The sequence below is a fragment of the Vipera ursinii genome (genome assembly GCF_947247035.1).
Source record: "Vipera ursinii genome assembly, chromosome: 15".
Lineage (NCBI taxonomy): Eukaryota > Metazoa > Chordata > Lepidosauria > Squamata > Viperidae > Vipera > Vipera ursinii.
Genome location: NC_139528.1, coordinates 3,359,063 through 3,382,669, shown reverse-complemented (window position 1 = coordinate 3,382,669; position 23,607 = coordinate 3,359,063). Strand labels below are relative to the sequence as shown.

Here is a 23,607-nt window from a genome sequence, read left to right as displayed (position 1 = left end):
GGCCGGAGCGATTAAAGTGACGGACCGCAGCGCGCGTCCATTGGCTGAGGCGCCGCGTTGGTGCGCCAGTCATGATCGTCCCCCTCGCTCTCCTTTCCCATCTTCAGGCGGCCCCTCTACTTTTGGCACAGGGCGATAGATGTAAAACTTTTGCAAGGATGATTAGAAGTGGGTCAGTTGAATCCTTGGGTTTTTGAGGAGATAGTTGATTAATTTATCTACGTATTTTGTTTATCCCGCCTTTATTTTTATAAATAAGGTGGAGAACGTACCTAATACTTTCACCTCTTCCTATTTTCCTCATAACAACCCTGTAAGGTAGGTTGGGGCTGAGTCAGGGACAGGCCCAAAGTTCGCCAGCCAGCTTTCATGCCTATCACTGTCTCCTCTTTTTCTAGGCTAGTGCCTTAACTACTAGACCAAACTGCCTCTTAGAAATCATGCTTAGAAGTTTTTAGAACTGAAACAATCAAGTCCCTTCCTTGTTTTTTCATCCAGTCTTCTACTCCCCCCCCCTTTTGTCTGTTCCTCAATGCCAAAAAAAGGATTTAAGCAGCGAAGATAATCTTGGTGTTTTTTTTTAAAAATTCCACTGATCAGAAATAAGCATAGCAGAGAAGATGTCAGCAGAGGCTTAGGCTTACTTTATTTCACAAGCCCCTAACAACATGGCAACATCACAGACTCTCCTTGATTCCCTTACCTCCCAACATTTTAGATAGCTTGAGTGAATCTACAATTGATGTCCTCGCCTAAAAACAGAAGACTTCCAGGACAAGGAAAACCTTATAAATGAAGGAATGGATAGAGACAAGGAGTAACAGTGAGTAAAAGGCTACGCAGCCCAGATAAATATATGACACCGCCACCATCCCACAACTTTTAAGATTATATTTGATAAGGAAACAGAGATCTGATTTCAGAGTTTCTCCAAACTTTTTCAGAGGATTGTAATTCAAGGAAATTTTAAAATCTAGCAAAATCTGTCCTGTAACGGGGATGCACTGTCCAATATATTTTTCTTATGCTTAATCCCAACAGCCAAGATAAAAATAACAGCACAAGGGACAGCCAAACTTCCAGCCTGCAATAAGATAGTGAGTGAACCATTCTGCAGAAATTAGGAACATCCCGTCATGCAGAAGAGGAGCAGGATTAAACAAAAAACAAAACCTCAGGTAAGCGAAAAGGTCTTCAAAGTCAGCATTGGAGTGTTTTTGCTCGTTGAAATCCCTTCTTTTAGCAGGCGATGTAAGCTCTTGATATTTGGAAAATCTGGCGCCTTTGTAACAGAATACTCTGCATCATTTTGACATTTGCAGTAAATGTGACTGTAGATGTAATATGAAAAGGGAAGGAGGTGTGTTACGGCCCGGGCTTTGCCGTGGTTCATTCTCAGAGTGAAACTAGCCTCCTATCATTGCTATCTGCAATTGCATGACCGAATGTGTGCAGCTGGGGCCTGTGCACACTTGCAACGTATCGTGTGTACCGCTCGAAGCAATGTCAACATTGCCAACTAAAAAGGAATCCTGCCTCAGCAGCTGGAGTGTGTGTGTGCACAAGGGGAACTACTCTTTGCCCTGGTAACCTTGCAGAAGGAACCCTCCACCTGTCTAGCCATCAGGGCGAGGCAAACTGCGCCACAGAGTGGCCAGGAAAAGCGGGCAGCGCAGACTCAGCTGCAGATCCTCACAGGCGTCTCCCTCCGGACACACAACTTTCACGCACATCTCGGCATCAGCTCCGCCTTCGGCGTCACGGAAGGGCTGCGTCACATCGAAGCGGATGCCGCAGGCTTCCCCGTTCAGCAGCCGGGTGTCTCGTCTCTTGGACCGAGGTTGCAAGAGGGGATTGGGCCAAGATGGAGCAGTGAGGAGGAGGCGGGGAGGGAAAGGCTGGCCCTGACCCAGAGGCTGCTCCAGGTTCAGCAAGACGAAAGCTTTGGTGAGACGGACGCCTCTCTGGCAACGGAGGTGAAGCAACCAGCAGAATTCGTGATCTGGCCCTGTGGGGAGAAGAGGGTGGGTATGTTGTAAACCACACTGGGACACGTAGGGAAGATGCAAGGTATCAACGCTGCTAACATCGAATGTTATTGCTTGTCAAGAGATGAAGGAGTAGCTATTTCATATGTTAAACTTGTGTATTGCTTTAAGACTTGTGTATTGTTTTAGTTTAAAATTGGTGGGAGGGAAGATTAGTAATGCACTTTGAAGGCCATTTGTCTCTCTAAAGAAGATAAAGACTTTGGCGGAAACTGATTCTTTAGATTACGGTAATTGGAGAATATGATTAATTTTATTTATTTATTTTATTTTAATTCCATTGATATCCCGCCCTTCTCCGAAGACTCAGGGCGGCTTACAAGCTTAGCAGTAGCCTTCATTCTATGTATATTTTATTTATTTTAATTCCATTTATATCCCACCCTTCTCCGAAGACTCAGGGCGGCTTACAAGCTTAGCAGTAGCCTTCATTCTATGTATATGCCTGCTTATTAGGGCTTTCACACACACCCCAAGCGGCATTATTACAAAGTCAGCTTAATTGCCTCCAACAATCTGGGTCCTCATTTTACCTACCTGGGAAGGATGGAAGGCTGAGTCAACATGACAAAATTAGAAATTAGAGTCAACATGACAAAATTAGAAAGGTGGAGAATTGAGTTTAATTATATTGTGCAAGGGGCGGAGATTTCAGATTCCAGATTCCTTCCAGCAAGCATTTACCCGTGTATTAGGCTAATAAAGGACTTTTAAGGTAAACAAGGCCTCGGAGTCACTTGAAAAGCTCAGACGTCAGAAACGTGTCACAAGGGAGGAGGGTAAAAAGTAAGAAAGCAAAGGGAAACGGGGAGAGGCAGGTAGAAGGGAAGGAAAAGGGAAAATAAAAGAAGGGAAGGAGAAAAAAAGGGAAAAAGGAAAGGACAAGATAACAAGGAAAAGAAATAGCATATAAAGTGTAAATTACAGACTATAAAATGTAAATTCAAAAAAAAAAAAATTAAAACACCCAGCCTTCCTTTCCCAGCTGTTCTAACTCAAAACTTCAAAATTTGGCTGGTATTTAGAAGCAACCGTTTATCCTGCCGCTGTTAAAAATTGCAGAACCCACCGAGTTACAACGCTGGATTGAACAAGGAAAAACAGGCTTCGGTTTACTTCACAACCCGCCTCGTCCCTAGCTGACTTTAACCTAGAAGCTCTCACCGCAGATACGGTTGGACTACAACGACCATCGGTTTTAAGCAGAAGGGATAGATTTCACAGAAAAGGTACGTAACTCCCCTCCGATTTCAAGACACACACATACACACACCCAGGAACTCAAGGCCTTGGGAACGGGCAGGACAGCTGTTGCACAGCTGCCAGCGCTCCAGGGCGGAGTCTCTAAGCCCGTCCCCTGCTTCGGTCTGATTGGCTGCACAGCTGGCATCCAGTAGGAGCCTGGCACCCGTCCCACGGCCCTCCCGCTCACCTTGCCTGCCTTCGTTCAGCTTCAGCGACGTCCTCATGCTCTTGAAGTCGCCTGTCGCCAGCATTGCCGTGAAGGCTTCGTAGGCGTGGGAAGTGCACCGCACCATGCAGCTGCTAAATCTGGGCTGCTCCGGGAGTTCTCCTTCCTGCGAAACCGCCGGGCTGTCATCGGGAGGGCAAAGTGCCCACGTCTGTCTGCCGGTTGGAGCCTCCGTCACCAGCTCCTGACCTCCGACGTAGCCCAGAACAGCCGTGCCCAGGATCAAGACGACAGTCAGCCCAGAAGGACCCATTGCAAGCTTTCGGGACAGAAACTAGCATGTCGAGAGAGAGCGCGAGCTGTGGGCAGGCAGGCAGGCAGGCTGAGGGGGCTGGATCTCACAGCCAGGACAGGCCTGAACCTGTTGTCGCAGCTTGCATGGATTCCTTGGCCCCCGCCAGCTGCTGGGTGGGTGCCCAGAGTGGCAGCTGCCAACAGCTTTGGAATGCCGGGCACTAGAGGGGGAGGGTGATTAGACCTCTGGGGCCAAGTTAGCTTCGTCCCACCATTTTGTGCAAGCCGGGACAGGACGCAGCTGCAGCCACAGATGGCTGCAACAGATGGCAGTGGCGGTTTTGCTTCACTCGTCCTTTGCAGGAACAAGGAATCCCCCCCCCCACCCGTCCCCAGGGGCAAAGAAAACATGCTGCAGGTAGCTCGACTTACAAGCATTTGTCTAGTGAAGTTACAACACTGGAAATGTGATGTTTTTCCCCCCCACACTTATAACCCTTGCAACACTCACGGGATCAAAATGCAAGATTAATTTTGCAAGAAAATGGGGCAAAACTCAACTTAAAACATTGCTTGGGTGCAAGGTGGGCAGTGTAGAAATTGAATAAATGAGGGCTGCTTGAGCTCTCCCCTGTCAAATGACCTGCTTAGAGGATTGTAGCTTATCATTAGGCCAGGGGTCTTCAGACGTGGCCCTTTTGTGACTTGCAGACTTCAACTCCGAGTTCCTCAGCCGGCATGGAGAAACTATGGCCCCTTCATGACTGGTGGACTTTTCAACTCACAGAATTCCTGAGCCAGCATGGGGGAACTATGTACCTTCATGACTGGTGGACTTCAACTCCCAGAATTCCCGAGCCAGCATAACTGGCTGAGGAATTCTTGGGAGTTGAAATCCACAAATTATAAAAGGGCCACATTTGAAGACCTCCGCGTTAGCTCCCCCTCCCACAAGTTAAGTCAGGAAAATAAACCAACTCCAGCACTTTTTTTTCAATCTATTAAATTTATTAATAGTAGCAATTTTGTACACATATAAAAGACTTTTACCATATACAGAACTGATTGCCGATACATTTTTTTCTGACATCTACCACGAAGCTGCCATCTTTCCAAATTGAAAAAAATCCTGTAGATTTGTAGGTATGAGTTTTTTTCCTTCCAACTTCCAGTTTCTAAGTAGCAGCAAACTCTTCTAGTTATACTAAGCTGGGTTTTGTTTTGTTTAACGAGAGAACCCCAAAACACACATTTATTTATTTATTTTTGCAGGGGGAAAAAAACCTTATTTCAGATGCTCCAGGCATATTGAAGGCCAGGAGGAGCCATTTCAGCTTTTCATTATTCCTCCCCAAAACACAAAAATCCTTCTTGATTCAAAAACACGTCGACAAGCTTGTGTATTCTTTTCAAACGTCTTCAGGATTACCATTTCAGCCTGCCTTTATGGAAAGAGAAGACACATAAGATTGAAAATTAAAGGAGCTGCTGAAATAACCTGTAACTTCAAGGGACAAGCCTTAATGAAAACAAACATGCTTTTTGGAGTACGAAGAACTTGAACTGGAACCAGAAGCCAAGAAGAACAGAATGGGAAGAGACCTTGGAGGTCTAAGTTCAACCTCCTGGCTCGGGCAGATCTTAAGACAATTCCAGACAAACGCTGTCCAATCTCTTCTTAAAAGCCTCCACAATTTCTGAAGTCTTTGCACGGATTGTCCTCCCCGACAGGAAATTTCTTAAGTCCTAGACTGCTCCTCTCCTTGATTAGTTGCTTCTTGTCCTGCCTGGAGGTGCTTTGGAAAATAAGTTGAACCCTTTCTTCTTTGGGGGAGCCCCTCAAATACCCCTAAGTCCCTTTCATTAGATGCACTCCTGTCCGTCTGAGAAATGGGAGTCTTCATGTCCTTCAAAGCCTCAAAAGCAATTGTTACCGATTAGCATGCTTAGTGTTATAAAGGGACCCTCACCGCTTGAAATTAACGGTAGATTTCATGCTGCAGAGGCCTAGCGAGAGCCAGCAGGCATTAAAAAAAATAGTGCAAAATGTAAAGAAGGCAGGCAAGCAATAAACCACCCAGAGGAGAGCTGGCTTTGGATAATCAGAGGGACCACTCAGTCACAGGATATCAGACTGGGGCGGTAGAAATCTCATCATTTGAGAGCCAGCCCGGGCAAGCATTTAAAAAAAAAAAACCACACCAAAAACCCACAAAAATCTGGCTTGCATACCACTAACCACAATTGCCTCAAGCCAAAAAAATAACACCCAGTCACTTAGGCAGATATTGATTCACTTAACAACCTGCAGTGATTCACTTAAGAACCGGGGCGAAAAAGGTCGTAGAATTATTGCACGTAGTCCTCCGGTTACGACAAACCGAACCCTAAAATTTATGTTGCTAAGTGAGGCAGTTAAGCGATTTTTTGAAAGGGGAAAAAACCTGCCTCGCTTAGCGACAGAAATTGTGGTTGAGGGCTACCTTACCTGCACAGGCAGGAAAATCCACTCACCTATGTTTGGGCTGTTCCTTGCAGTTATTTTCTGCAGAAAGAAAGAAAAAAAAGCAACGTGTTTACCCAACTGTCAAGAAATTCAATAAAATTGCGATGAAAACCTGTCAGGAATCGACCTTGTAACGCCCGTGCTGTCTGCAGTTTTTCAGGCAGTTCCTGACATTTCATTTTGTTCAAAGTGAGCTAGTTGTAATCATCATCAAAACTGCAAACTGGGAAGGGTGAGAATGCCCATTTATATGTAAAAAGAAAAAAAATTCTACAGAGAAGTGTGCTTTGGGATTTTTTAATTTAACTATCAAGAATTAATCTTACGGTCCCACAGCTTGACATACTGAGGTGTAACATGTTAGTTTGAGCTGTGAAAGACGGAGTTTATTTGGTGAATCAAATAAATATCCAAGGTTATTTTAAGCGAAAGAAAAAGTGCCACCTTTAAAGATTGGGGGGGAGAAGAGAAACACATCTGAGGTATTTCCCAAGCGCCATTTTTCGTCCGATTTGCTGTAAAATGCCCAGAGTAGCCTCACAGTGAGATCGACCGCAAATAATTTTAACCAGTTAATTTAAGTTCCAAGCCTCAGGATGTCTTGCCTGACTAAACTGGGAGTAGCCCTACCACCCATTCCTAACTGTACGAAAATAGTCAGAGTGGGCCAGATTTGACCCACAGAGCTTAGCTATGGATTAAAGCTATTCTTACCGGTTCATTCTCCATCATGCAGGAACACCGTGATCGGCTTTTCCATTCTGTAGGAAATAATGTATTCATGAACATGTAAAACACACCAGGTAAAGTTCTGTTTGTTATTAATCAGTTCATAGAAGCCTGTTGCAGAGCCTCCCAATTTAATTCAGCAGGGGTCTCAAAGTCTGGAAATCTGTCTCCCCCACACCCCTAAAAACAAGGAAAAATCTAGCTACAAAATTGGGGTTATCCTGCTCAACGAGGCTCAGCTCTGTTCTCTCTCCAAATTTGCAGGCTGTAAAAACAGTTTCCAACTTTGACAACTTTCAAGATCTATGGACTACAACTCCCAACGTAACAACCGGAAGATCTATGGACTTCAGCTCCCAGAATTCCCCAGCCGGCTATGCCACACACACAACCACTCCACACTAGCCAGGTTCCCAACTGATGCTCAGATTCCGATTCTCAACAGCGACAATTCAGCCGAACGAGATTCCAACACGATCTCATCATGTCAGAGGGAACCAAGCCAGGCGACCCAAATTTCATTTTGAATTAAGCACCAGGAAACTTACTTTGGTGAGCCAAGCAGGGACAATCCTCAGGGCCCTTCAAGAAGGTTCATTTCGCTTTAGAAGCTGTGGAAAGGAAGAAACGGTAAGGTCAAGAAGCGGGAAGCTGGGTTCTCAAGAGCAATTCTGGGAGACGACAAATTGTGCCCGGATGCCAGGTCCCCATCAGACAGCTCCTCTGGAAGCAAACCATCCTCTTTTCCGCCTGTTGGCACCAGTGGGTTCAACCTTTGCAGGTTCTGGTGCCAGCCAGACAGTAAGACGTGAGGGGTTTTCATCACTGGGACCATGAGCTGTGGATTTTAATAGCCACCCATCTTTATTTTTATTTTCCTGCCTGAGCAGGGGTTGGGAGCGGAAGACCTCTTAACGTCCTTTCCAAATGTTAGTCTATTCTCTTTTTATTCTATTCTCTATTCAACTGTACTCATTATTCTACTCTATTCTACATTATTCTATTCTATTCTTCTCTAATTCTATCCTGTATTCTATTCCATTCTCACCCATTCTCTATTCTATTCCATTCCTATTCATTAAAATAATAGGACACATCTTACCTAGAAGGGACTCTGATGGCATACAATCATAAAAAGATAAAACATTTTTTTATTTTAAGTGAAGCAGGATTCACTGAACTGCAGAGATTCCCTTAACAACCGTGGCAAAAATATATTCATAAAATGGGGTAAGAATCTCCAAACAACCCCCTTTGGTTTACCCCTGCAAGTTCCGATTCCCGTTGTGGTCGTTGAGGACTACCTGAATTTAACAATTACACTTACACAAGGTCATCGAGACCGTACGAAGGGTTACAGCACTACCTTCTCTGACCTTGGCAGGGGCTACACTTTGAAGTCCTCAACTTACAACCGCTCAATTTAGTGAACAAAGTAACTCATCACGATTTTTCACTTATGACCGTTGTGGCATCCTCATGGTCACTTGATCAAAAATCAGACGCTTGGCAACTGACTCCTATTTATAATGGTTGCGGTATCCAGGTGTGTATGTGTGTGTGTGTGATCCCCTTTTGCGACCTTCTGACAAGCAAAGTCTAAGAGGAAGCTGGATCCGCTTTACAGCCGTGTTAGTAGCTTAACACCTGCAGTGATTCACTTAAAACTGCGCCGAGGTAGGTCGTACAACTTAACAAATCTCTCACTGCAACAGAGAGTTTGGACTCCACTTTGGCCGTTAAGTCAAGGCCTGCACAGACAACACTCACCCCACCAACTCTCTACAACATCCTCAAATAAGGGACTCACCTTTCCTTCAAAGTGGATCCATCGTCTGTAAGATAGAAAAGTAAAAACCAAATGAGTAGAAAAGCCAGAAAAAACTTTTTGTATGTGTGGGATAGACGTGTGGCCGATCAGGGCTTTGGTAACTCAATTGCCATTTGACTAAAAAGTCGTCCAACAACACAGGTCATCCTTTCGAGTGCCACAGTCACTATCACACCTCCCAATTGACCCACCACCTTCAAAATTCACCTCCAATAGCGCCACGGCCCACCTTAACCATCGGGCAAATCCTTGCAGGTTCACGCACCCTGCAAAAAAGAAACAAGAGAGAATTCTAGAGATGGCACATTTAATCTCCAAGCTTAATGCCTAAAAAAAAAACCAAAAACAAACCAGGACTTTTGTGTGTTCTCAGACAATTAACTGAGCATCACCCATCCTCAGATATATGCTTGTCTGTTTTATGCACATCACGGAACACAGGAAGGAGACCAAATGTCTTTGCTAACAAAAACTAATAATCCAGATTTTTTTCCTATCTTTAGAAGACAGTAAACCAGCAGCCAAATAGAAAACAATTAACGGGTAGCCTTAATTATGCATTTAGCGGCCGGTCAAAATTGCAACGGCACTGAAAAGGACTTAATGACCCGTTTTTCACACTTATGACCGTTGCGGTGTCACAGGATCGAAGTTCATATGTTTGGCAACTAGCTCCTATTTATAAAATGGGGCAAAACGTCCTTAGTTACAGGAATGTGGGACTCCATACAAAGAATAAAACTGCTTTAAAAGTGAGTTTGAACGGAGACTTTTTTTTAGTATACTACTTACCTGTGACGCAGAGACATCCGTGCTGCTTGCAGCTGCAAAACAAGCCACAGGGGAAATGGATATATTATTTTTCTGCCACGTGAACCTCACAAAGCCCGTTTTGATTCGGCAAGTTCTGCGATACAGTCGGTGAATTGTCCATTTTGAGGGCTACTCAGAATTACGCGGTTTTCTCCACTGACAGATCAGAAAGAGAGAGCTCTGGATCTCATCACTGTAGCTTCTCTTAGCTTCAACCCCAACTAGTGCAGACCAAACTGTAAGAAAATATCACAGCTGCAGGAGTTGGGCTTAGCTGGCCAAGAGAAAATAAGGACCAGTGGGGACATGATAGCGTTATTACACTATTTGAAAGGCTGCCACAAAGCAGGCATATACATAGAATGAAGGCTACTGCTAAACTTGTAAGCCGCCCTGAGTCTTCGGAGAAGGGCGGGATATAAATGGAATTAAAATAAATAAAATATACATAGAATTGAAGGCTACTGCTAAGCTTGTAAGCCGCCCTGAGTCTTCGGAGAAGGGCGGGATATAAATGGAATTAAAATAAATAAAATATACATAGAATTGAAGGCTACTGCTAAACTTGTAAGCCGCCCTGAGTCTTCGGAGAAGGGCGGGATATAAATGGAATTAAAATAAATAAAATATACACAGAATTGAAGGCTACTGCTAAGCTTGTAAGCCGCCCTGAGTCTTCGGAGAAGGGCGGGATATAAATGGAATTAAAATAAATAAATAAACTTGCTTAGCAAGAGAAGCAATCTAGAATTAGGGAGAAACTTCCTAACACTGAGGTCATTTCAACAGTGGAACTACTTGCTTCTAGAAGCTGTGGATGCTCCATCACTTTTAAGAGGAGACTGGACAGGCTATTTGCCTGAAATGATTTGGGGGTCTCCTGCTTCAGCAGGGGGTTGGACTAGAAGACCTCCAGTGTCCCTTCCAGCTCTATTCTGATTCAGATGTCAATCTTGCTCACCTCATTCAAATGCTACATTCTCTTTTGTTTTTATTTCTACATTTATTCCACTGCAGACCACATAGAGCAGGGGTGTTCAACCTTGGCCCTTTTATGACTTGTGGACTTCAACTCCCAGAATTCCTCAGCCAGTCCACAAGCCATAAAAAGGGCCAGGTTTCAAGACCCCTGACATAAGAGTAACTCTAGATACTGAGATGGGTTACATACAAAGGAAGCTTGTAAGCCGCCCTGAGTCTTCGGAGAAGGGCGGGATATAAATGGAATTAAAATAAATAAATTAAAATAAATAAATTATGTTCCACCCCAAACTATGTCTTCCTTTGACTTTTCAATTTGCTAATATCCTTTCTCGTATCTTTTATGGCAGCAAACGGCGGCCTGCAGGAACAGCTGGCTTTGTACAATCTTTGTCCATTTTTTTAAAAAAAAACGAAATTTAAAAACTGTTGTCCATGGGGTCGCGATGGGTCGGACACTAGCAACAATTTAAAAACCAAGCACATTCTATTTTTTTTTTAAAAAAGCACATCTTACCTGGAATGCTGAGCGGCAGAATCCCATGGACCCAAACTGTAAAATAAAATAGGAGCTAGTTACATAATGCAGTTTTAACCTCGGTTAAGGCGTCGTTTTACCTAAGTGCTATGGCGGACAGGAGTCTTTTTCAGAAAACAATATCCTCACAGCAGAGTTCAGAACAGGTCTGTGTTAAATTTCATCATGGAAAGACTCCGCTTTGCAAAAATAGCCCCTTTGGACGAGGCTTAAAAATCATTCGAATTTTTGGTTCTTTAAAATGTTCCTTTTAAATGAAAAAATGACCCTTGCAAACACATCTATCATCTTAGAGGCATTTGCAAAAACCAAATATATATTATGTGTGTGTAAATTATTCAAATTGCTAATAAAGAATTTTGGGAGGCTGATATGATCATTTCGAACTCTTTATGTTCTCATCAGTCAGTCATACCCTTTATCTGAGATTCGAACCTGGGCTGATTATATATTAGGCAGTTATTTTAACTTCCTGAGCCACAGGTTCTTTCTCTTTTATATACATATTTATGTATGTATGTATGTATGTATGTATGTGTATATATATATATATATATATATACACACACACACACATATACATACATACATACATACATATATATACACACATATACACACCCACACACACACACACATATATATATATATATAAAGCGTCCCCTCCATCCCAAACTCTGGGTAGTTGCCCGTTTAAAATTGCATTTACCCCTTTCCTCTCCAGGAAAAAAAATCCTAAGAAATGCATAATATATCACATTTTATCTATGCTTAACATATTGTTTAAAGAGCCAGGCTCGCATGCAATCCCGCGCAACATTTCAAACCCCCCCCCACCATGCAACTTTTTTTTTCTTTTGCAGAGATCCTATTTGCTGAATGCATGGATTCCTTCCCTCCCCCAGACCGGGATCTTTTTCGATCTAGTGGATCCCCCTCGGGCCTAAATTGGGGAGAGGAGATCGTCTGAAAGAACTGGGGCGAGTTGGCCCGGAGCTGATCTTGCCGCAGGCCGAGGATGGCGACGGATTAAGAACACGCACCTTCCCCGCACGGGCCGCAGATCCATCTCAAAAGAAATAGAAACCGGCGGCAAAAGAGTTAAATACTCGGGCGTCGCGGGGCACGCTGGGTAACGCTCCGCCCTCTCCAATAGAGAATCTCTCTTTGGCGTGGAACCTCGCGAAGGGTTGTGGGTAGATATGAATCTATAGATACTAAAAGGGAAGACACGAATTTTGAATTTGTTCTACGCGGAGAGATATTTTGCCCTGGGGTTGGCGCCTCATTCTCACAACTCCCTGCTGTTGGATGTAGGGAAGGAGAAGGCGACGTTCAGACTTTGAACAAATTATTTTTTTTAGCAGTAACTGCCATACTTAATATGACATAGTGAACTTACGTCGGTAGCCTACGTTCTTCTAATAATTTCGTATCTCTATAATACAAATGGAGGGGGAAGGCAAAATGAGCGCGAAAGGCAATGAGCGCAAGCGCGATAAGACGAAAGGGCCGAAAGGGCGCGCATGCGTATTGTAAAGATGGCTGCTGGATCCGGGAAGAATTTGCGCTTCCTTGACCGCGTGCCTTCCTCCAAGCGACAGTACCCCTAAGCATGTACAGAGTGCTCCTATGCACATGCGTAAAAGCTTTTGGCCATTTGACGGATCTGATTGCAATGCTTGTTTTTAAAATGGTCACGGTTCCACCAATTCTCATTGCCGTATTTGTTTTATTGCACTCATTCTCCATTTAATAGATCTTAATAAATTGTTGCAAGTGTCAGTCAACCGCAGAAGGAAGGAACACGTAACTGAAGTGCCAGAGATGAGATGAGAAAGAGAGAAAGGGGTCTCTGAACTTGGTTGTTATGTCACAGACGTTTCATGACCCAACTAGGGAACGTCATCAGTGCCAGAAAGGAGTGGGGTACATTACAAAAAACCCCCATAGCTCAGAGCATCAAAGACCCCCATTTCAACCCTGAGCTACTAATATTCAGATAGATAGATGGATGGATGGATGGATAGATAGAGATAGAGATAGATAGAGATATGGATGATAGACAAGACAGATGACAAAGACGCTAAAGAAGAGATAGATAAAATAGATGACAGATATATATTCCCTACAGACTGATGATGTTATTAAGTCCGGTAATAAAACATTGGCAGGAAAAGAGTTTGATCCCAAGTTACAACTGGATACTGAGTCCTTAGGGAGAAGGACGGCATATAAATTTAGTAAACAATAATAATAGTAATAATTTACACTGAACTCCCCTCTATGCGGTTGAGGTTTGATCATCAGGCAGTTTGTAAACATCCAAAGAACTAGATGCTTTATATTTCTTTTTTCCTTTTTCATTATGTTCTTCCCGTTCTTTCTTTTATTCTTGCTTTTAAATTTCTTCTTCTGAACTCTAAATGTGTAAAACTGGCATTCAATACAATTATTTTGAAAGGAAAAAAGACGTTAGCTTTTTCTCTCTTTTTTGGTAGACGTTTCATTACCCAACTAGGTAATATCAGTGCTAGAAAAGGCATATGCAAGAAATCCCACTCCTTTCTAGCACTGATGATGCTCCCTAGTTGGGTCAAGAGGAAAGCCCACGATGGGGCTCATTAAATCAACAGCGACTAACAATCCTAGCGTGGCATCGTGAGTGGATCAACTTCAAGAACTCAAAACGCAAAGGAAACCGGTTTCAAGTTTTCTCCCCATTCCTTTTATTTTCACCAACAGCCAGAAGTGGAAAACATTATCGAAATACAGAACTTGGCCATGGTCTAAACAAGTTCAAATGTCATCCTCTGGAGAAGATTTGTCTTCTGGGGTGTGCAGATCTGAAGGCTTGGTGGTCAGGTACTGCTCAACCATTCGGGGCAGAAAACCTTGTAGGAAATGAAAAAAATCTTGGAAAACAGCTGCCTGTTCAGGGTCTGGGGTGAAATTTAGGCTGACCTGTGGGTTGTGTTCCCCAGAGCCACCGTCGCTGATCCTGGCACAAATGGTGAATTGAAACAGAGGCTCCACAGGCCCGGATTCCCTCTCCTGTCGGGAAATCACCTCGGATACTTTGCCTTCCACCTCTAGGGGATCAGCTGTCATTTTGGGATCCGCTTCCAGGCTGCAGAATTGTCGCCGGACGCGGCGTCTTCCTAACCAGACACGGTGCCAGGCGGTACAATTCCAAGTCACACTCTCTGCGGCGGGAAGCGAATCCTCTGTTCGTGATCTCTTCGACGGAGGAGAACCCCACTCTGCCTCTTCTACGTCCAGAGATCGCTTGGAACCCACGGACAGTTGTTCGGTTTTCATTTTCAGCTGCTCCTCCTCCGGGTCACTGCCGAGGGCTCCCCCATCTTCTCCCAATCCCGGCAGTTTCTCCGAGCAGCTGCATTTCAACACCTGCTCCAGAACGAACGAGACGCCTGCGCACACTCTCCGAAACCAGAGCTGGTGTAAATTGCTGCTCAGGTGCAGCTCTGGCTGGGACCCCAGAGATTGTGTCACCGGCGTTAAGGGGAGGCCGATGACCAGCCGTTCCACGGCTTGGGAGCTGCCAGGCTGGAAGAGACGGACCAGCCCCCAGTTCTTCCCCTTGCTGGATTTACGCTGGTACTGCAAACTCCGACAGTATTTTGCGGCATCCTGACAACTACGCTGGAGACGCAGAGCGGTCTTTTCGTTGACATTGGCCGCTACGTTGTGGCTCAGCTCAAAAGGATCCTGCAGGTGGATGGGGCCCACCTTGAATTTCTGGCCTGCGTCGGAGAGCAGGAAATTGGAGAGAGGAAGTGACCGACCCTCACGCAGGGAGATCACCCCACCGGCAAAATTGTAGCTTTCGAAAACACGGAAGAACTCTGCCAGAAGGGAGCCTGGGAAAAAAGTCAACAAAGCAAGCATTAGTAAGTTTGCTGTGTATATCCAGGGTAGTATCTTTTTCCCCCACATCATTCTTGTGGCCCATTGTTTTTAAATCCACTTTCAGATCAGTCTCCATCTTGTCAGGAAAACATATTCCTTTTCCATAATATATTTTACAGACATTCTATCTATAATGGTAGACAGTTTTAAGATTAACTTCTGGATTCATTGCTCATAAATATTCTATTCTTCTATTCTATTATTCTATTCTATTCTATTCTATTCTATTCTATTCGTTTCATAATTCTATTCTGTATTCTATTGTTTCATAATTCTATATTCTGTTCTTTCAAAATTCTATTTTCTATTCTATTCTTTCATAATTCTATATTCTATTCTTTCATAATTCTATTCAGTTCTTTCATTATTCTATTCTGTTCTATTCTATTCTTTCATAATTCTATATTCTGTTCTTTCATAATTCTATTCTATTGTATTCTATTCTTTCATTATTCTATTCCTATTCTATTCTTTCATAATTCTATTGTATTCTATATTATATTCTTTCATAATTCTATTCTTTCATTATTCTATTCTGTTCTATTCTATTCTATTTTTTTAAAGCAACATGCAACTTAAAAAGCTCTTTGTAGCAACTCACAACAACTCTCTGTGTTCCCGCTGGGCTGCAACGAGGCCGGATCTTTAGGAAAAGTGCAGTCCCAACCGTCCACCACGGTCAGTTCTCCATCATCTGACAAGAAAGGAAAAGAGGGTGGAAAAGGATTTGGGGGGGAGGGATCTGTCTGCAAAGTCCCAAAACCAAATTTGATTCTGGCTTTGCTTTTTGTCATATTTCCATCCATTCTGGCGTGACCTCTGATGACGCCTATTGCGTCATTCACCTTGAAAGAAAAGCAGGAAAGGGGACCACTCAGTATTGACTGACTGGAAGATATAAATAAACGCAGGGAGTCCTCGACAGCCCACTTAGTGACTGTTCAAAGTTACAACGGCGATGAAAAAAGGGACTTATGACCACTTGGATGTCAGTCCAAAGGTGGCTTGAAGCCTCTGTACAAGTAGCCCTTGACTTACAAACATTCATTTATTGACCATTCAAACTTTCAAAAAAAAAATGACCTTTTTTCACACTTTTAACAACCGTTGCTGCTTCCCCAGGGTCACGTAATCGAAATATGGACGCCACAAATATGACAGTCACAGTGTCCCGGGGTCACGTGATTCCCCCTTTTGCGACCTTCTGACAAGCGAAGTCAACGGGGGGAAGCCCGATTTACTTCACAACTTGCGTTACCAATTGAAAAACTGCAGGGATCCGCTTCCCGAACGTGGCGAGAAAAGTCACATAAAATGGGGCAAAACTCCCTCAACTGATTCCTCGCTGAGCAACCTAAAGCCTTGGGCTCCGCGGTGGTCGTACGTGGAGGACCACCTATGCTCGTAGGAAAACCGTAGTCAAAGTGGGAACTACTCTTTCTGTTCGAAGGTGGGGGGGGGGGGGGAAATTGGGAAAAGGGAGTGAGTTTAACCTGAGAGGTCCTTCAACTGTGCAACTGTTGGCAAGACCGGGGGGGTGCGTGTCTGTAGGAAGAAGAACACCAGCAAGGTCAGGGCGTAGTTGTTGAAGAGGGGGCCACCACCAAAAAGATTTCCTGCAAAAAAAAAAGGAAAAAAAAGAAAGAGGGGGATCATTAGGAGGAAATGGAGAGCCGACTATCCTGTCAAGCAACTTCGCCTTTTTTTTAAGTTGACTTTTCGCATGAAAAATCACCCCGGCCTCTGTTTAAATTTTTAAATACCGTTTTAGGCTTTCAATCCCTCTTTTGAGAAAGGCGGGCAGTTCCCAAATTAGATCGATAAAGTAAAGTAGAATTAAGACCTCACTAGGCCTTCTACGGCTGAGAATCGTGTTTCTGATCGCTTCCGAACTCCGGGGAACTCAGGGGGTCCTCGATTGACGGCAGTTCATTAAGTGACCGTCCAAAGTGACAATGGTAGTGAAAAAAAGGAAGGGACTCAGGACCGTATTTTTTTTTTTTAACACTTGCAACCGTCACGGCATTCCCCCCCCCCCGTGATCAAAATTCAGACGCTCGGCAACTGACTCGTGTTTAGGACGGCCGCAGGCTCCCGGGGGGTGACGTGATCCCCTTTTGCGACCTTCTGACAAGAAAAAATCAATGGGGGAGCCAGATTCGCTTCCCAACTGTGGCGAAAAAAGATGGTAAACGGGGCAAAATTCACTTAACAAATGTCTCACTAATCAACAGAAATTTTGAGCTCAGTTGTGGTCACAGGTTGAGGGCTACCTGTATTCAAATAGATCAATTTATATATGGTTCTTTATCTGCTATTCCACCACTATAATTGTGCCCCAAAGGAGGGGCTTTCAATCCTTTGGCTTCCCCTCCCATCTTCCTTCCCTCCCTCCCTCCCTCTTTCCTTCCTTCCTTCCTTCCCCCTCCCTCCCTCCCTCCCTTCGACATTCCATATTCCTTCCTTCTTTCCACATTCTATCTTCCTTGCTTCCTTCCCTTCCGTCTTACCTGCCAAACCTTGCTGTTTTGCCCAGTAGCGCACTGAGTAGACCAAAGGCCGGACACGTTCATCTGCTTCGGTGCAAAACTGCAGGAAGCGCGTGTTGCACAAGGCCAGCCTGTCAAACAAAAGAAAATGGAGCATAAATCAGAATATACCCTGCAGAGCTCAGCCACTTCCTTTATAGCCAAGATTCTTGCCATATTCTCTTCGGTCCCCAGGAAACCCTAAAAACTCAAAATTTCCCCCATTCTAACCCAGTTCCTTTGCCATTAGGTCAGCACTTCTCAGTATGGGCAATCTTAAGTGGTATGGAGAGCAGAACTGGCTGGGGAATTCTGGGAGTTGACGTCCACACCTCTTAAATTTGACAAGGCTGGGAAACATTGCTCGTCTAGGTCAAGCTGGCACTCTGCAATTATCCAGAGTCTAAATATCTTGTAACTTTCGGTTTAATAATCTGCTGCATAGATAGCATGATCCTGGCAGTCCTCGACTTTACAGCTGCAATAAAACCCAAAATTTATGTTGCTAAGCCCCATTTTACCACCTTTCTTGGCCACATTCTTAAGTGAATCCCTGCAGTTGTTAAGCTAATCACAGTGAATCTGGCTTCCCCATTGACTTTCCTTATTGGAAAGTTGTAAACGGGGATCACATGATCCCGGGGAAACACTGCAACCGTCATAAATAGGAATCGGTCGCCAAGCCTCTGAATTTCGCTCATGGGATCACAGAGAAGCTGCAACGGTTGTTAAGTGTGGAAAAACGGTCTTAGGTCACTTTTTTTCAGCGCCGTTGTAACTTCAACCGGTCACTAAATGAGCTGTTTTAAGTGGAGGAGTTCCTGCATGGAGTTTTGCTAGAGAGACATTATATCCATACTTGTTGTTTATGGAGATGTCACCCCTCAAGCTGGATTCTTTGTGGCAAAACTTGACCACGGGGCGGCGGGCGGTGGAGACCACCTGGACATGATGAACGCCCGGCACGCATTTCTGCAGCACTGTGGCCACCAGATCGAGGACTTCGGGCACAGTGGCCGTGACCAGGTCAATATCAGACAAAATCGAATCTTCGGAGCGAGATTCCATTTCGGAAACGTCTTCCTCTGCCTGAAAAAGTGGAGACAGGATTCAGCCATCTCCGGCAGACTTCAACCACGGCTATACAGGTAATCCTCGACTTACGACCGCAACTGAAGGCAAAGTTTCCATGGTTGAGTGTCAACTGTCCAGTTGGCATTTCCAGAAAAAGAAACTCCTGGGACATGATTTTACTAAGAGTATAATACTTTTGCTGAAAATCTACATTGGCACAGAAGAAGCAAAGCCGGCTCTGATTTCCCACGCAAACACCGGAAAAGTTATTTTTATCCATTTCCCTCCGATCCACCCACAGCCCAATATGTTCACCAATCACTTCTGTTCATTTTGTTATGAGAAAACATTGGCCACATATGCTGGTTGGGAGATTCTGGAAGTTGGCGTCCGCTCACCTTAAAGCATGCTATCTGGGAAATTCTGGGAGCTGGACCCCACCCATCCTAAAGCATACCGGCTGGGGAATTCTGGGAGTTGAAGTCCACACACCTTAAAGCGACTGAGGTTGAGAAAACTGGCAGAGCAATCCACGGTGGTCTTGCCAAGTTTAAGGAATCTTTCCTCCCTCTAACAAGAGATATGGGACAAACCGAACATCTACATTTGATCAAGATACAGCCCAGCCTCATCCTCACCGATGGTTTATCAGTTCTCTTGGCAGAAGCCTGGAAGTTCTTCGTCTTCTCAAGATCCAGGAACAAATCCAGGTCACATCCAGAGACGCTGAAGCCGTTCACAGAAGACCCAAAGGGAAGGATGGCTGATTCTGTGTATTTGGGAGAAGGACCAGTTGCAAAATCAGAAACTTTCAAAATATCCAATCGAAGCAGATGGCCAAGAGTCCACTTTACCTGGGAAGAATTCTGAAAACACCTCCTGGAACAGCTTGACGAGCAAGTCTCGAAGACGCTGTTCACTCTCGGAAAATTCAAAGAGTTGCACCACTAAAGACATCTGGGCATCAACCTGCAGGAAAAATTAAGGGTTTGGTGTGTTTTTTTCTGTAACCAACAGTATTCAGAGAAATTCTTCAGGACCTTCCCTACAGCCATCTTTAAAGAGGGAATTCCCCCAGAGCAGTGTTTCTCAACCTTGGCAAATTTAAGATGGGTGCACTTCGACTCCCAGAATTCCCCAGCCAGCCTGCTTTAAGATGAGTGGGCTACAATTCCTCAGCCAGCCTGCTTTTAAGATGGGTGGACCTCAACTCCCCAAATCCCCCAGCCAGCACTGCTCCAGAGACGCTTACATTATCCATTTGGCAGAGATTCTGTGCCAACTTCTCCGGGCTCAGCTGCTCCCGCCTGGCTGACCCTCGTTTCTTCGGTGGGCTGTATCTGAAATCCTTCTTCTCTCGTGGCTTGACACGTAATTTCTGGCCCCCTAGGCTGTGTTGTGGTACTGATAATACTTTCCGGAATATCTCCTCGTCCTGCAGTTCCACAATTGCATAGACCCCCTGCAGAAAAAAAAAGAACAGAGCACCGAGCTTGCAATTTTTCCCCCCGTGACTTCTTTTTTTTAATCCATCAAAAGTGACAAGCTGTAGCAAAAGGGGTGGAGGGATGCCGCTCACCTTATCTTTGTCCATCACCACATTGATCACCTCCCCGAAGGTTTTGAAATAGTTGCTCAGCTCCAAGGCTGTCGTCCCTTTGTGGAAGCCACTAACAAACACACTGCGGAGTTCCTGAGACTGGCGGACATTACGAAGGCTTTCCAGGCGCTGGTGTTTCTTTCCGCGCAGATGATCTTCCAAGCTGGGCTCTGTTTTCATGATATGGTAAAACCGCCCTGAGTTGCTTTAGATGGCGACCCAGACAAGACTATAAATTCAATAAATATATATTTTTTTCCTTTGGGAGTCAATGGGAGGCGTGGGGCAATATACCTTTCATAACTAAATTGTTTTATTTCATTATTGTGGTTATAATACCCTGGACGGTATCTCTTTACTCTCCTACCATCCGGTAGGAGATATAGGAATATAGCCAGCCGTACCAACAGGCTGAAAAATAGCTTTTATCTGTGGGCTGTTAGGCTTTTAAATGGGACATAATCTTATGCAGAACTGACTTGGGAGGCCGGTGTGTGGTGTAGTGGGTTCACATAGTGTGGTGGGATGGAGGGTTTGTTGTCACTGTGTGTTGGGGGGAGAGAGCACGGGGGGGGGGAGGCTTAGCTAATCTCAATGTACACATGTTATACTTTGACAATAAAGGATTTATTTATTTTATTTTATTTATTTATTTATTTATTTATTTATTTAAACAGATATATTAATTAGCAAGGTCCATTCAAAAAGCCTTGACAAATACTTAAACATACATACATATATACATATACATATACATATATATACATATATACATATATACATATATACATATATACATATATACATATATACATATATACATATATACATATATACATATATATATATATATATATATATATATATATATATATATATATATATATATATATATTGGACCCCCCCCATGATTTCAGCAATTTATTCTTTGGAGAGGGTGCCTATTTCATTTATCTTAAATTTAATTTATACTAAAGTAAACTGTACTAAGTTAGTCTAGTTAAATTATGCTCAATTACATTTTCAGGACTGGAACCCTTTTCCCCCCACATTTCTCTTTGGTTGCAAAGGGAGGAAGCAGGGCAGTTAAAAACACCAACACATTCAAAACAAAGCTGAAACAAAACCAAACTCAGGCTTTTCTTTTCTTTTCAAGGGAGGGCAAGAGTGCCTCTGACCATGGGCAAAGTGCCGCTGGCTTTTATTACCCGCCGAAGCCCGCCCCGTGTTTATTTGCTCACAACTCCCCACGTGCCAAGAGCAGCCCTTAAGCCTCAATTCTGTTGGTTTATTTCGGAATTATTTAATTCACAGCACTAGGCCTCTCCTTGACCCTTGACCCCACTCACTGTTGGCCACCGTCACGTGACAGAGACGGCACCGAAAAGCCCCGCGGGGCAGATCGTCCACATCGCCCGGCGTTCCCGCTTCCTCCATTTCCCTCCACGGCCGGAAGCTACTTCGGCTCTAACGTAAGGTTCCGCCCAAAACGAGATGCCGCTCTAGCCCTGCTACTTTATGCTTTTATCCGGAAAGCCGAAGCGGCCGGACGGAGTGTATCACGTGACATCCATATGCGGACGTCACGACCATAGACATAAGGAGCAACCAAGTTCTGCTAAAAACTTCCGGTTCCCATGCGAAGTTCATCCTTTGCGGGGCAGAGAAGATTCATTGTCTCTTCCCCTCCGCATAGAGGTAGAAAAAGAAACGAAATAGCTCCGCAAAGTTCCATAAATCAGCCTTTTGGCCAAACACTTCCGGGTTGAAGCCGAACACCCTTTTCCACGCTTGTTTATCCATCAAGGTGGAACCATTGTAGGTTATAGCACTAAAAGGTACCAAAATAAAATAAGTTTCTATAGCACAATTTATAAGGCTTTTTTTTTTGCCCTAGAAGTGACAAAATTGCTTTTCTGACTTTCCCCCCAAATTTAGGGTTTTAAAGCGCTTTTTCTACCTCAAAAATGACTTTGCAAACCATCTGGGCTGTATTGTAGTCCGGTTTACTCAGCGCTCCTTGGGGAAAAGCACTAAAATTTATCAGTGCAGGAGGTGATCATTGTTAATCTGTGTTGGCAAAATAAAATCAGGGGCAAACAAACTTTCACAACTGTTATGTCTATTGAAATTCTCCAGAACTGAAGAAGCTTCTTGGATGAGAAGTGAAACGTCTTCCAAGGAAAAACAAAGAAATTGCAGTCAGAACTGAAGAAGCTTCTTGATGGGAAGCGAAATGTCTTCAAGGAAAAACAAAGTCCGCTTGCCTTTTGGGGAAAAAAGCACCTTTGGGATCTCAGAAGTCACTTTTGAACAAGGAGAAACTAGCTTTTATTTCTGCCCTTGGGCTTATTGCCAAAAAAAATCACATAGATATCTCCAATTTGAACATGAAAAGGTTCCACTCTGTAAGGAAAAGTTTCCTAATGCCAACAATACGATCCAAAATCAACGCTAAATACATTTCCTTGAGCTGGTTTGGCCTAGTGATAAAAGTGACTGGGTTAGAAATTTGGGTTTGTGACTTCTAGTCCCACTTTAGGCATAAAAGGCACTGGGTGACTTTGGGCTAATCGCCAGGAGACGGTGAGTTCTAGTTCCCATCTTAAGTCATGAAACCCAGCTGAGTGATTTGGGGCCAATGGTCAGACGGCGAGTTTTAGTCGTGCCTCAAGACATGAAAGCTGGCTGGGTGACTTTGAGCTAATCGCCAGGAGACGGCGAGTTCTAGTTCCCATCTTAAATCATGAAACCCAGCTGAGTGATTTGGGGCGAATGGTAAGATGGCGAGTTTTAGTCGTGCCTCAAGACGTGAAAGCTGGCTGGGTGACTTTGGGCTAATCGCCAGGAGACGGTGAGTTCTAGTTCCCATCTTAAGTCATGAAACCCAGCTGAGTGATTTGGGGCAAATGGTAAGATGGCGAGTTTTAGTCGTGCCTCAAGACGTGAAAGCTGGCTGGGTGACTTTGGGCTAATCGCCAGGAGACAGCGAGTTCTAGTTCCCATCTTAAATCATGAAACCCAGCTGAGTGATTTGGGGCGAATGGTAAGACGGCGAGTTGTAGTCGTGCCTCAAGACGTGAAAGCTGGCTGGGTGACTTTGGGCTAATCGCCAGGAGACGGTGAGTTCTAGTTCCCATCTTAAATCATGAAACCCAGCTGAGTGATTTGGGGCCAATGGTCAGATGGCGAGTTTTAGTCGTGCCTCAAGACATGAAAGCTGGCTGGGTGACTTTGGGCTAATCGCCAGGAGACGGTGAGTTCTAGTCCTGCTTTAGGCACAAAAGCCAGCTGGATAACCGGGCGTCCCTCAGCCCAACC

General features: G+C 44.3%; 2 protein-coding genes and 1 long non-coding RNA gene across 5 annotated transcripts; all 3 read right to left on the bottom strand.

The window, feature by feature from the left end:
* Positions 1–638: 638 nt before the first annotated feature.
* On the bottom strand, positions 639–3,964 carry LOC310647505 (uncharacterized protein). 2 transcript variants are annotated; one of them, XM_083374820.1, is made up of 2 exons: positions 3,466–3,964; positions 639–2,008 (listed from the first exon to the last, which is right to left on the bottom strand). In XM_083374820.1, the coding sequence occupies exons 1-2, from the start codon at positions 3,770–3,772 to the stop codon at positions 1,617–1,619; spliced, it is 699 nt and encodes a 232-aa protein (XP_083230946.1). In that variant the 5' UTR covers positions 3,773–3,964; the 3' UTR covers positions 639–1,616. The 2 variants fall into 2 exon arrangements, with proteins under 2 accessions (XP_083230946.1, XP_083230947.1); XM_083374821.1 differs by having other exon boundaries at positions 3,481–3,964.
* A 775-nt stretch (positions 3,965–4,739) lies between these two features.
* LOC310647153 lies at positions 4,740–12,518 on the bottom strand. Of its 2 annotated transcripts, XR_014493826.1 has the most exons (9): positions 12,195–12,518; positions 11,131–11,166; positions 9,612–9,643; positions 9,027–9,085; positions 8,799–8,823; positions 7,537–7,599; positions 6,974–7,020; positions 6,268–6,298; positions 4,740–5,195 (listed from the first exon to the last, which is right to left on the bottom strand). It is a non-coding gene; the product is annotated as an uncharacterized lncRNA (long non-coding RNA). The 2 variants fall into 2 exon arrangements; XR_014493827.1 differs by lacking the exon at positions 12,195–12,518 and having other exon boundaries at positions 11,131–11,419.
* Positions 12,519–13,271: 753 nt separating this feature from the next.
* Positions 13,272–21,761, bottom strand: TUT1 (terminal uridylyl transferase 1, U6 snRNA-specific). The gene is made up of 10 exons (XM_083374790.1): positions 21,636–21,761; positions 20,266–20,456; positions 19,939–20,148; positions 19,541–19,655; positions 19,325–19,455; positions 18,472–18,701; positions 17,595–17,704; positions 16,578–16,700; positions 15,686–15,778; positions 13,272–15,035 (listed from the first exon to the last, which is right to left on the bottom strand). The coding sequence occupies exons 1-10, from the start codon at positions 21,721–21,723 to the stop codon at positions 13,951–13,953; spliced, it is 2,376 nt and encodes a 791-aa protein (XP_083230916.1). The 5' UTR covers positions 21,724–21,761; the 3' UTR covers positions 13,272–13,950.
* Positions 21,762–23,607: the final 1,846 nt, after the last annotated feature.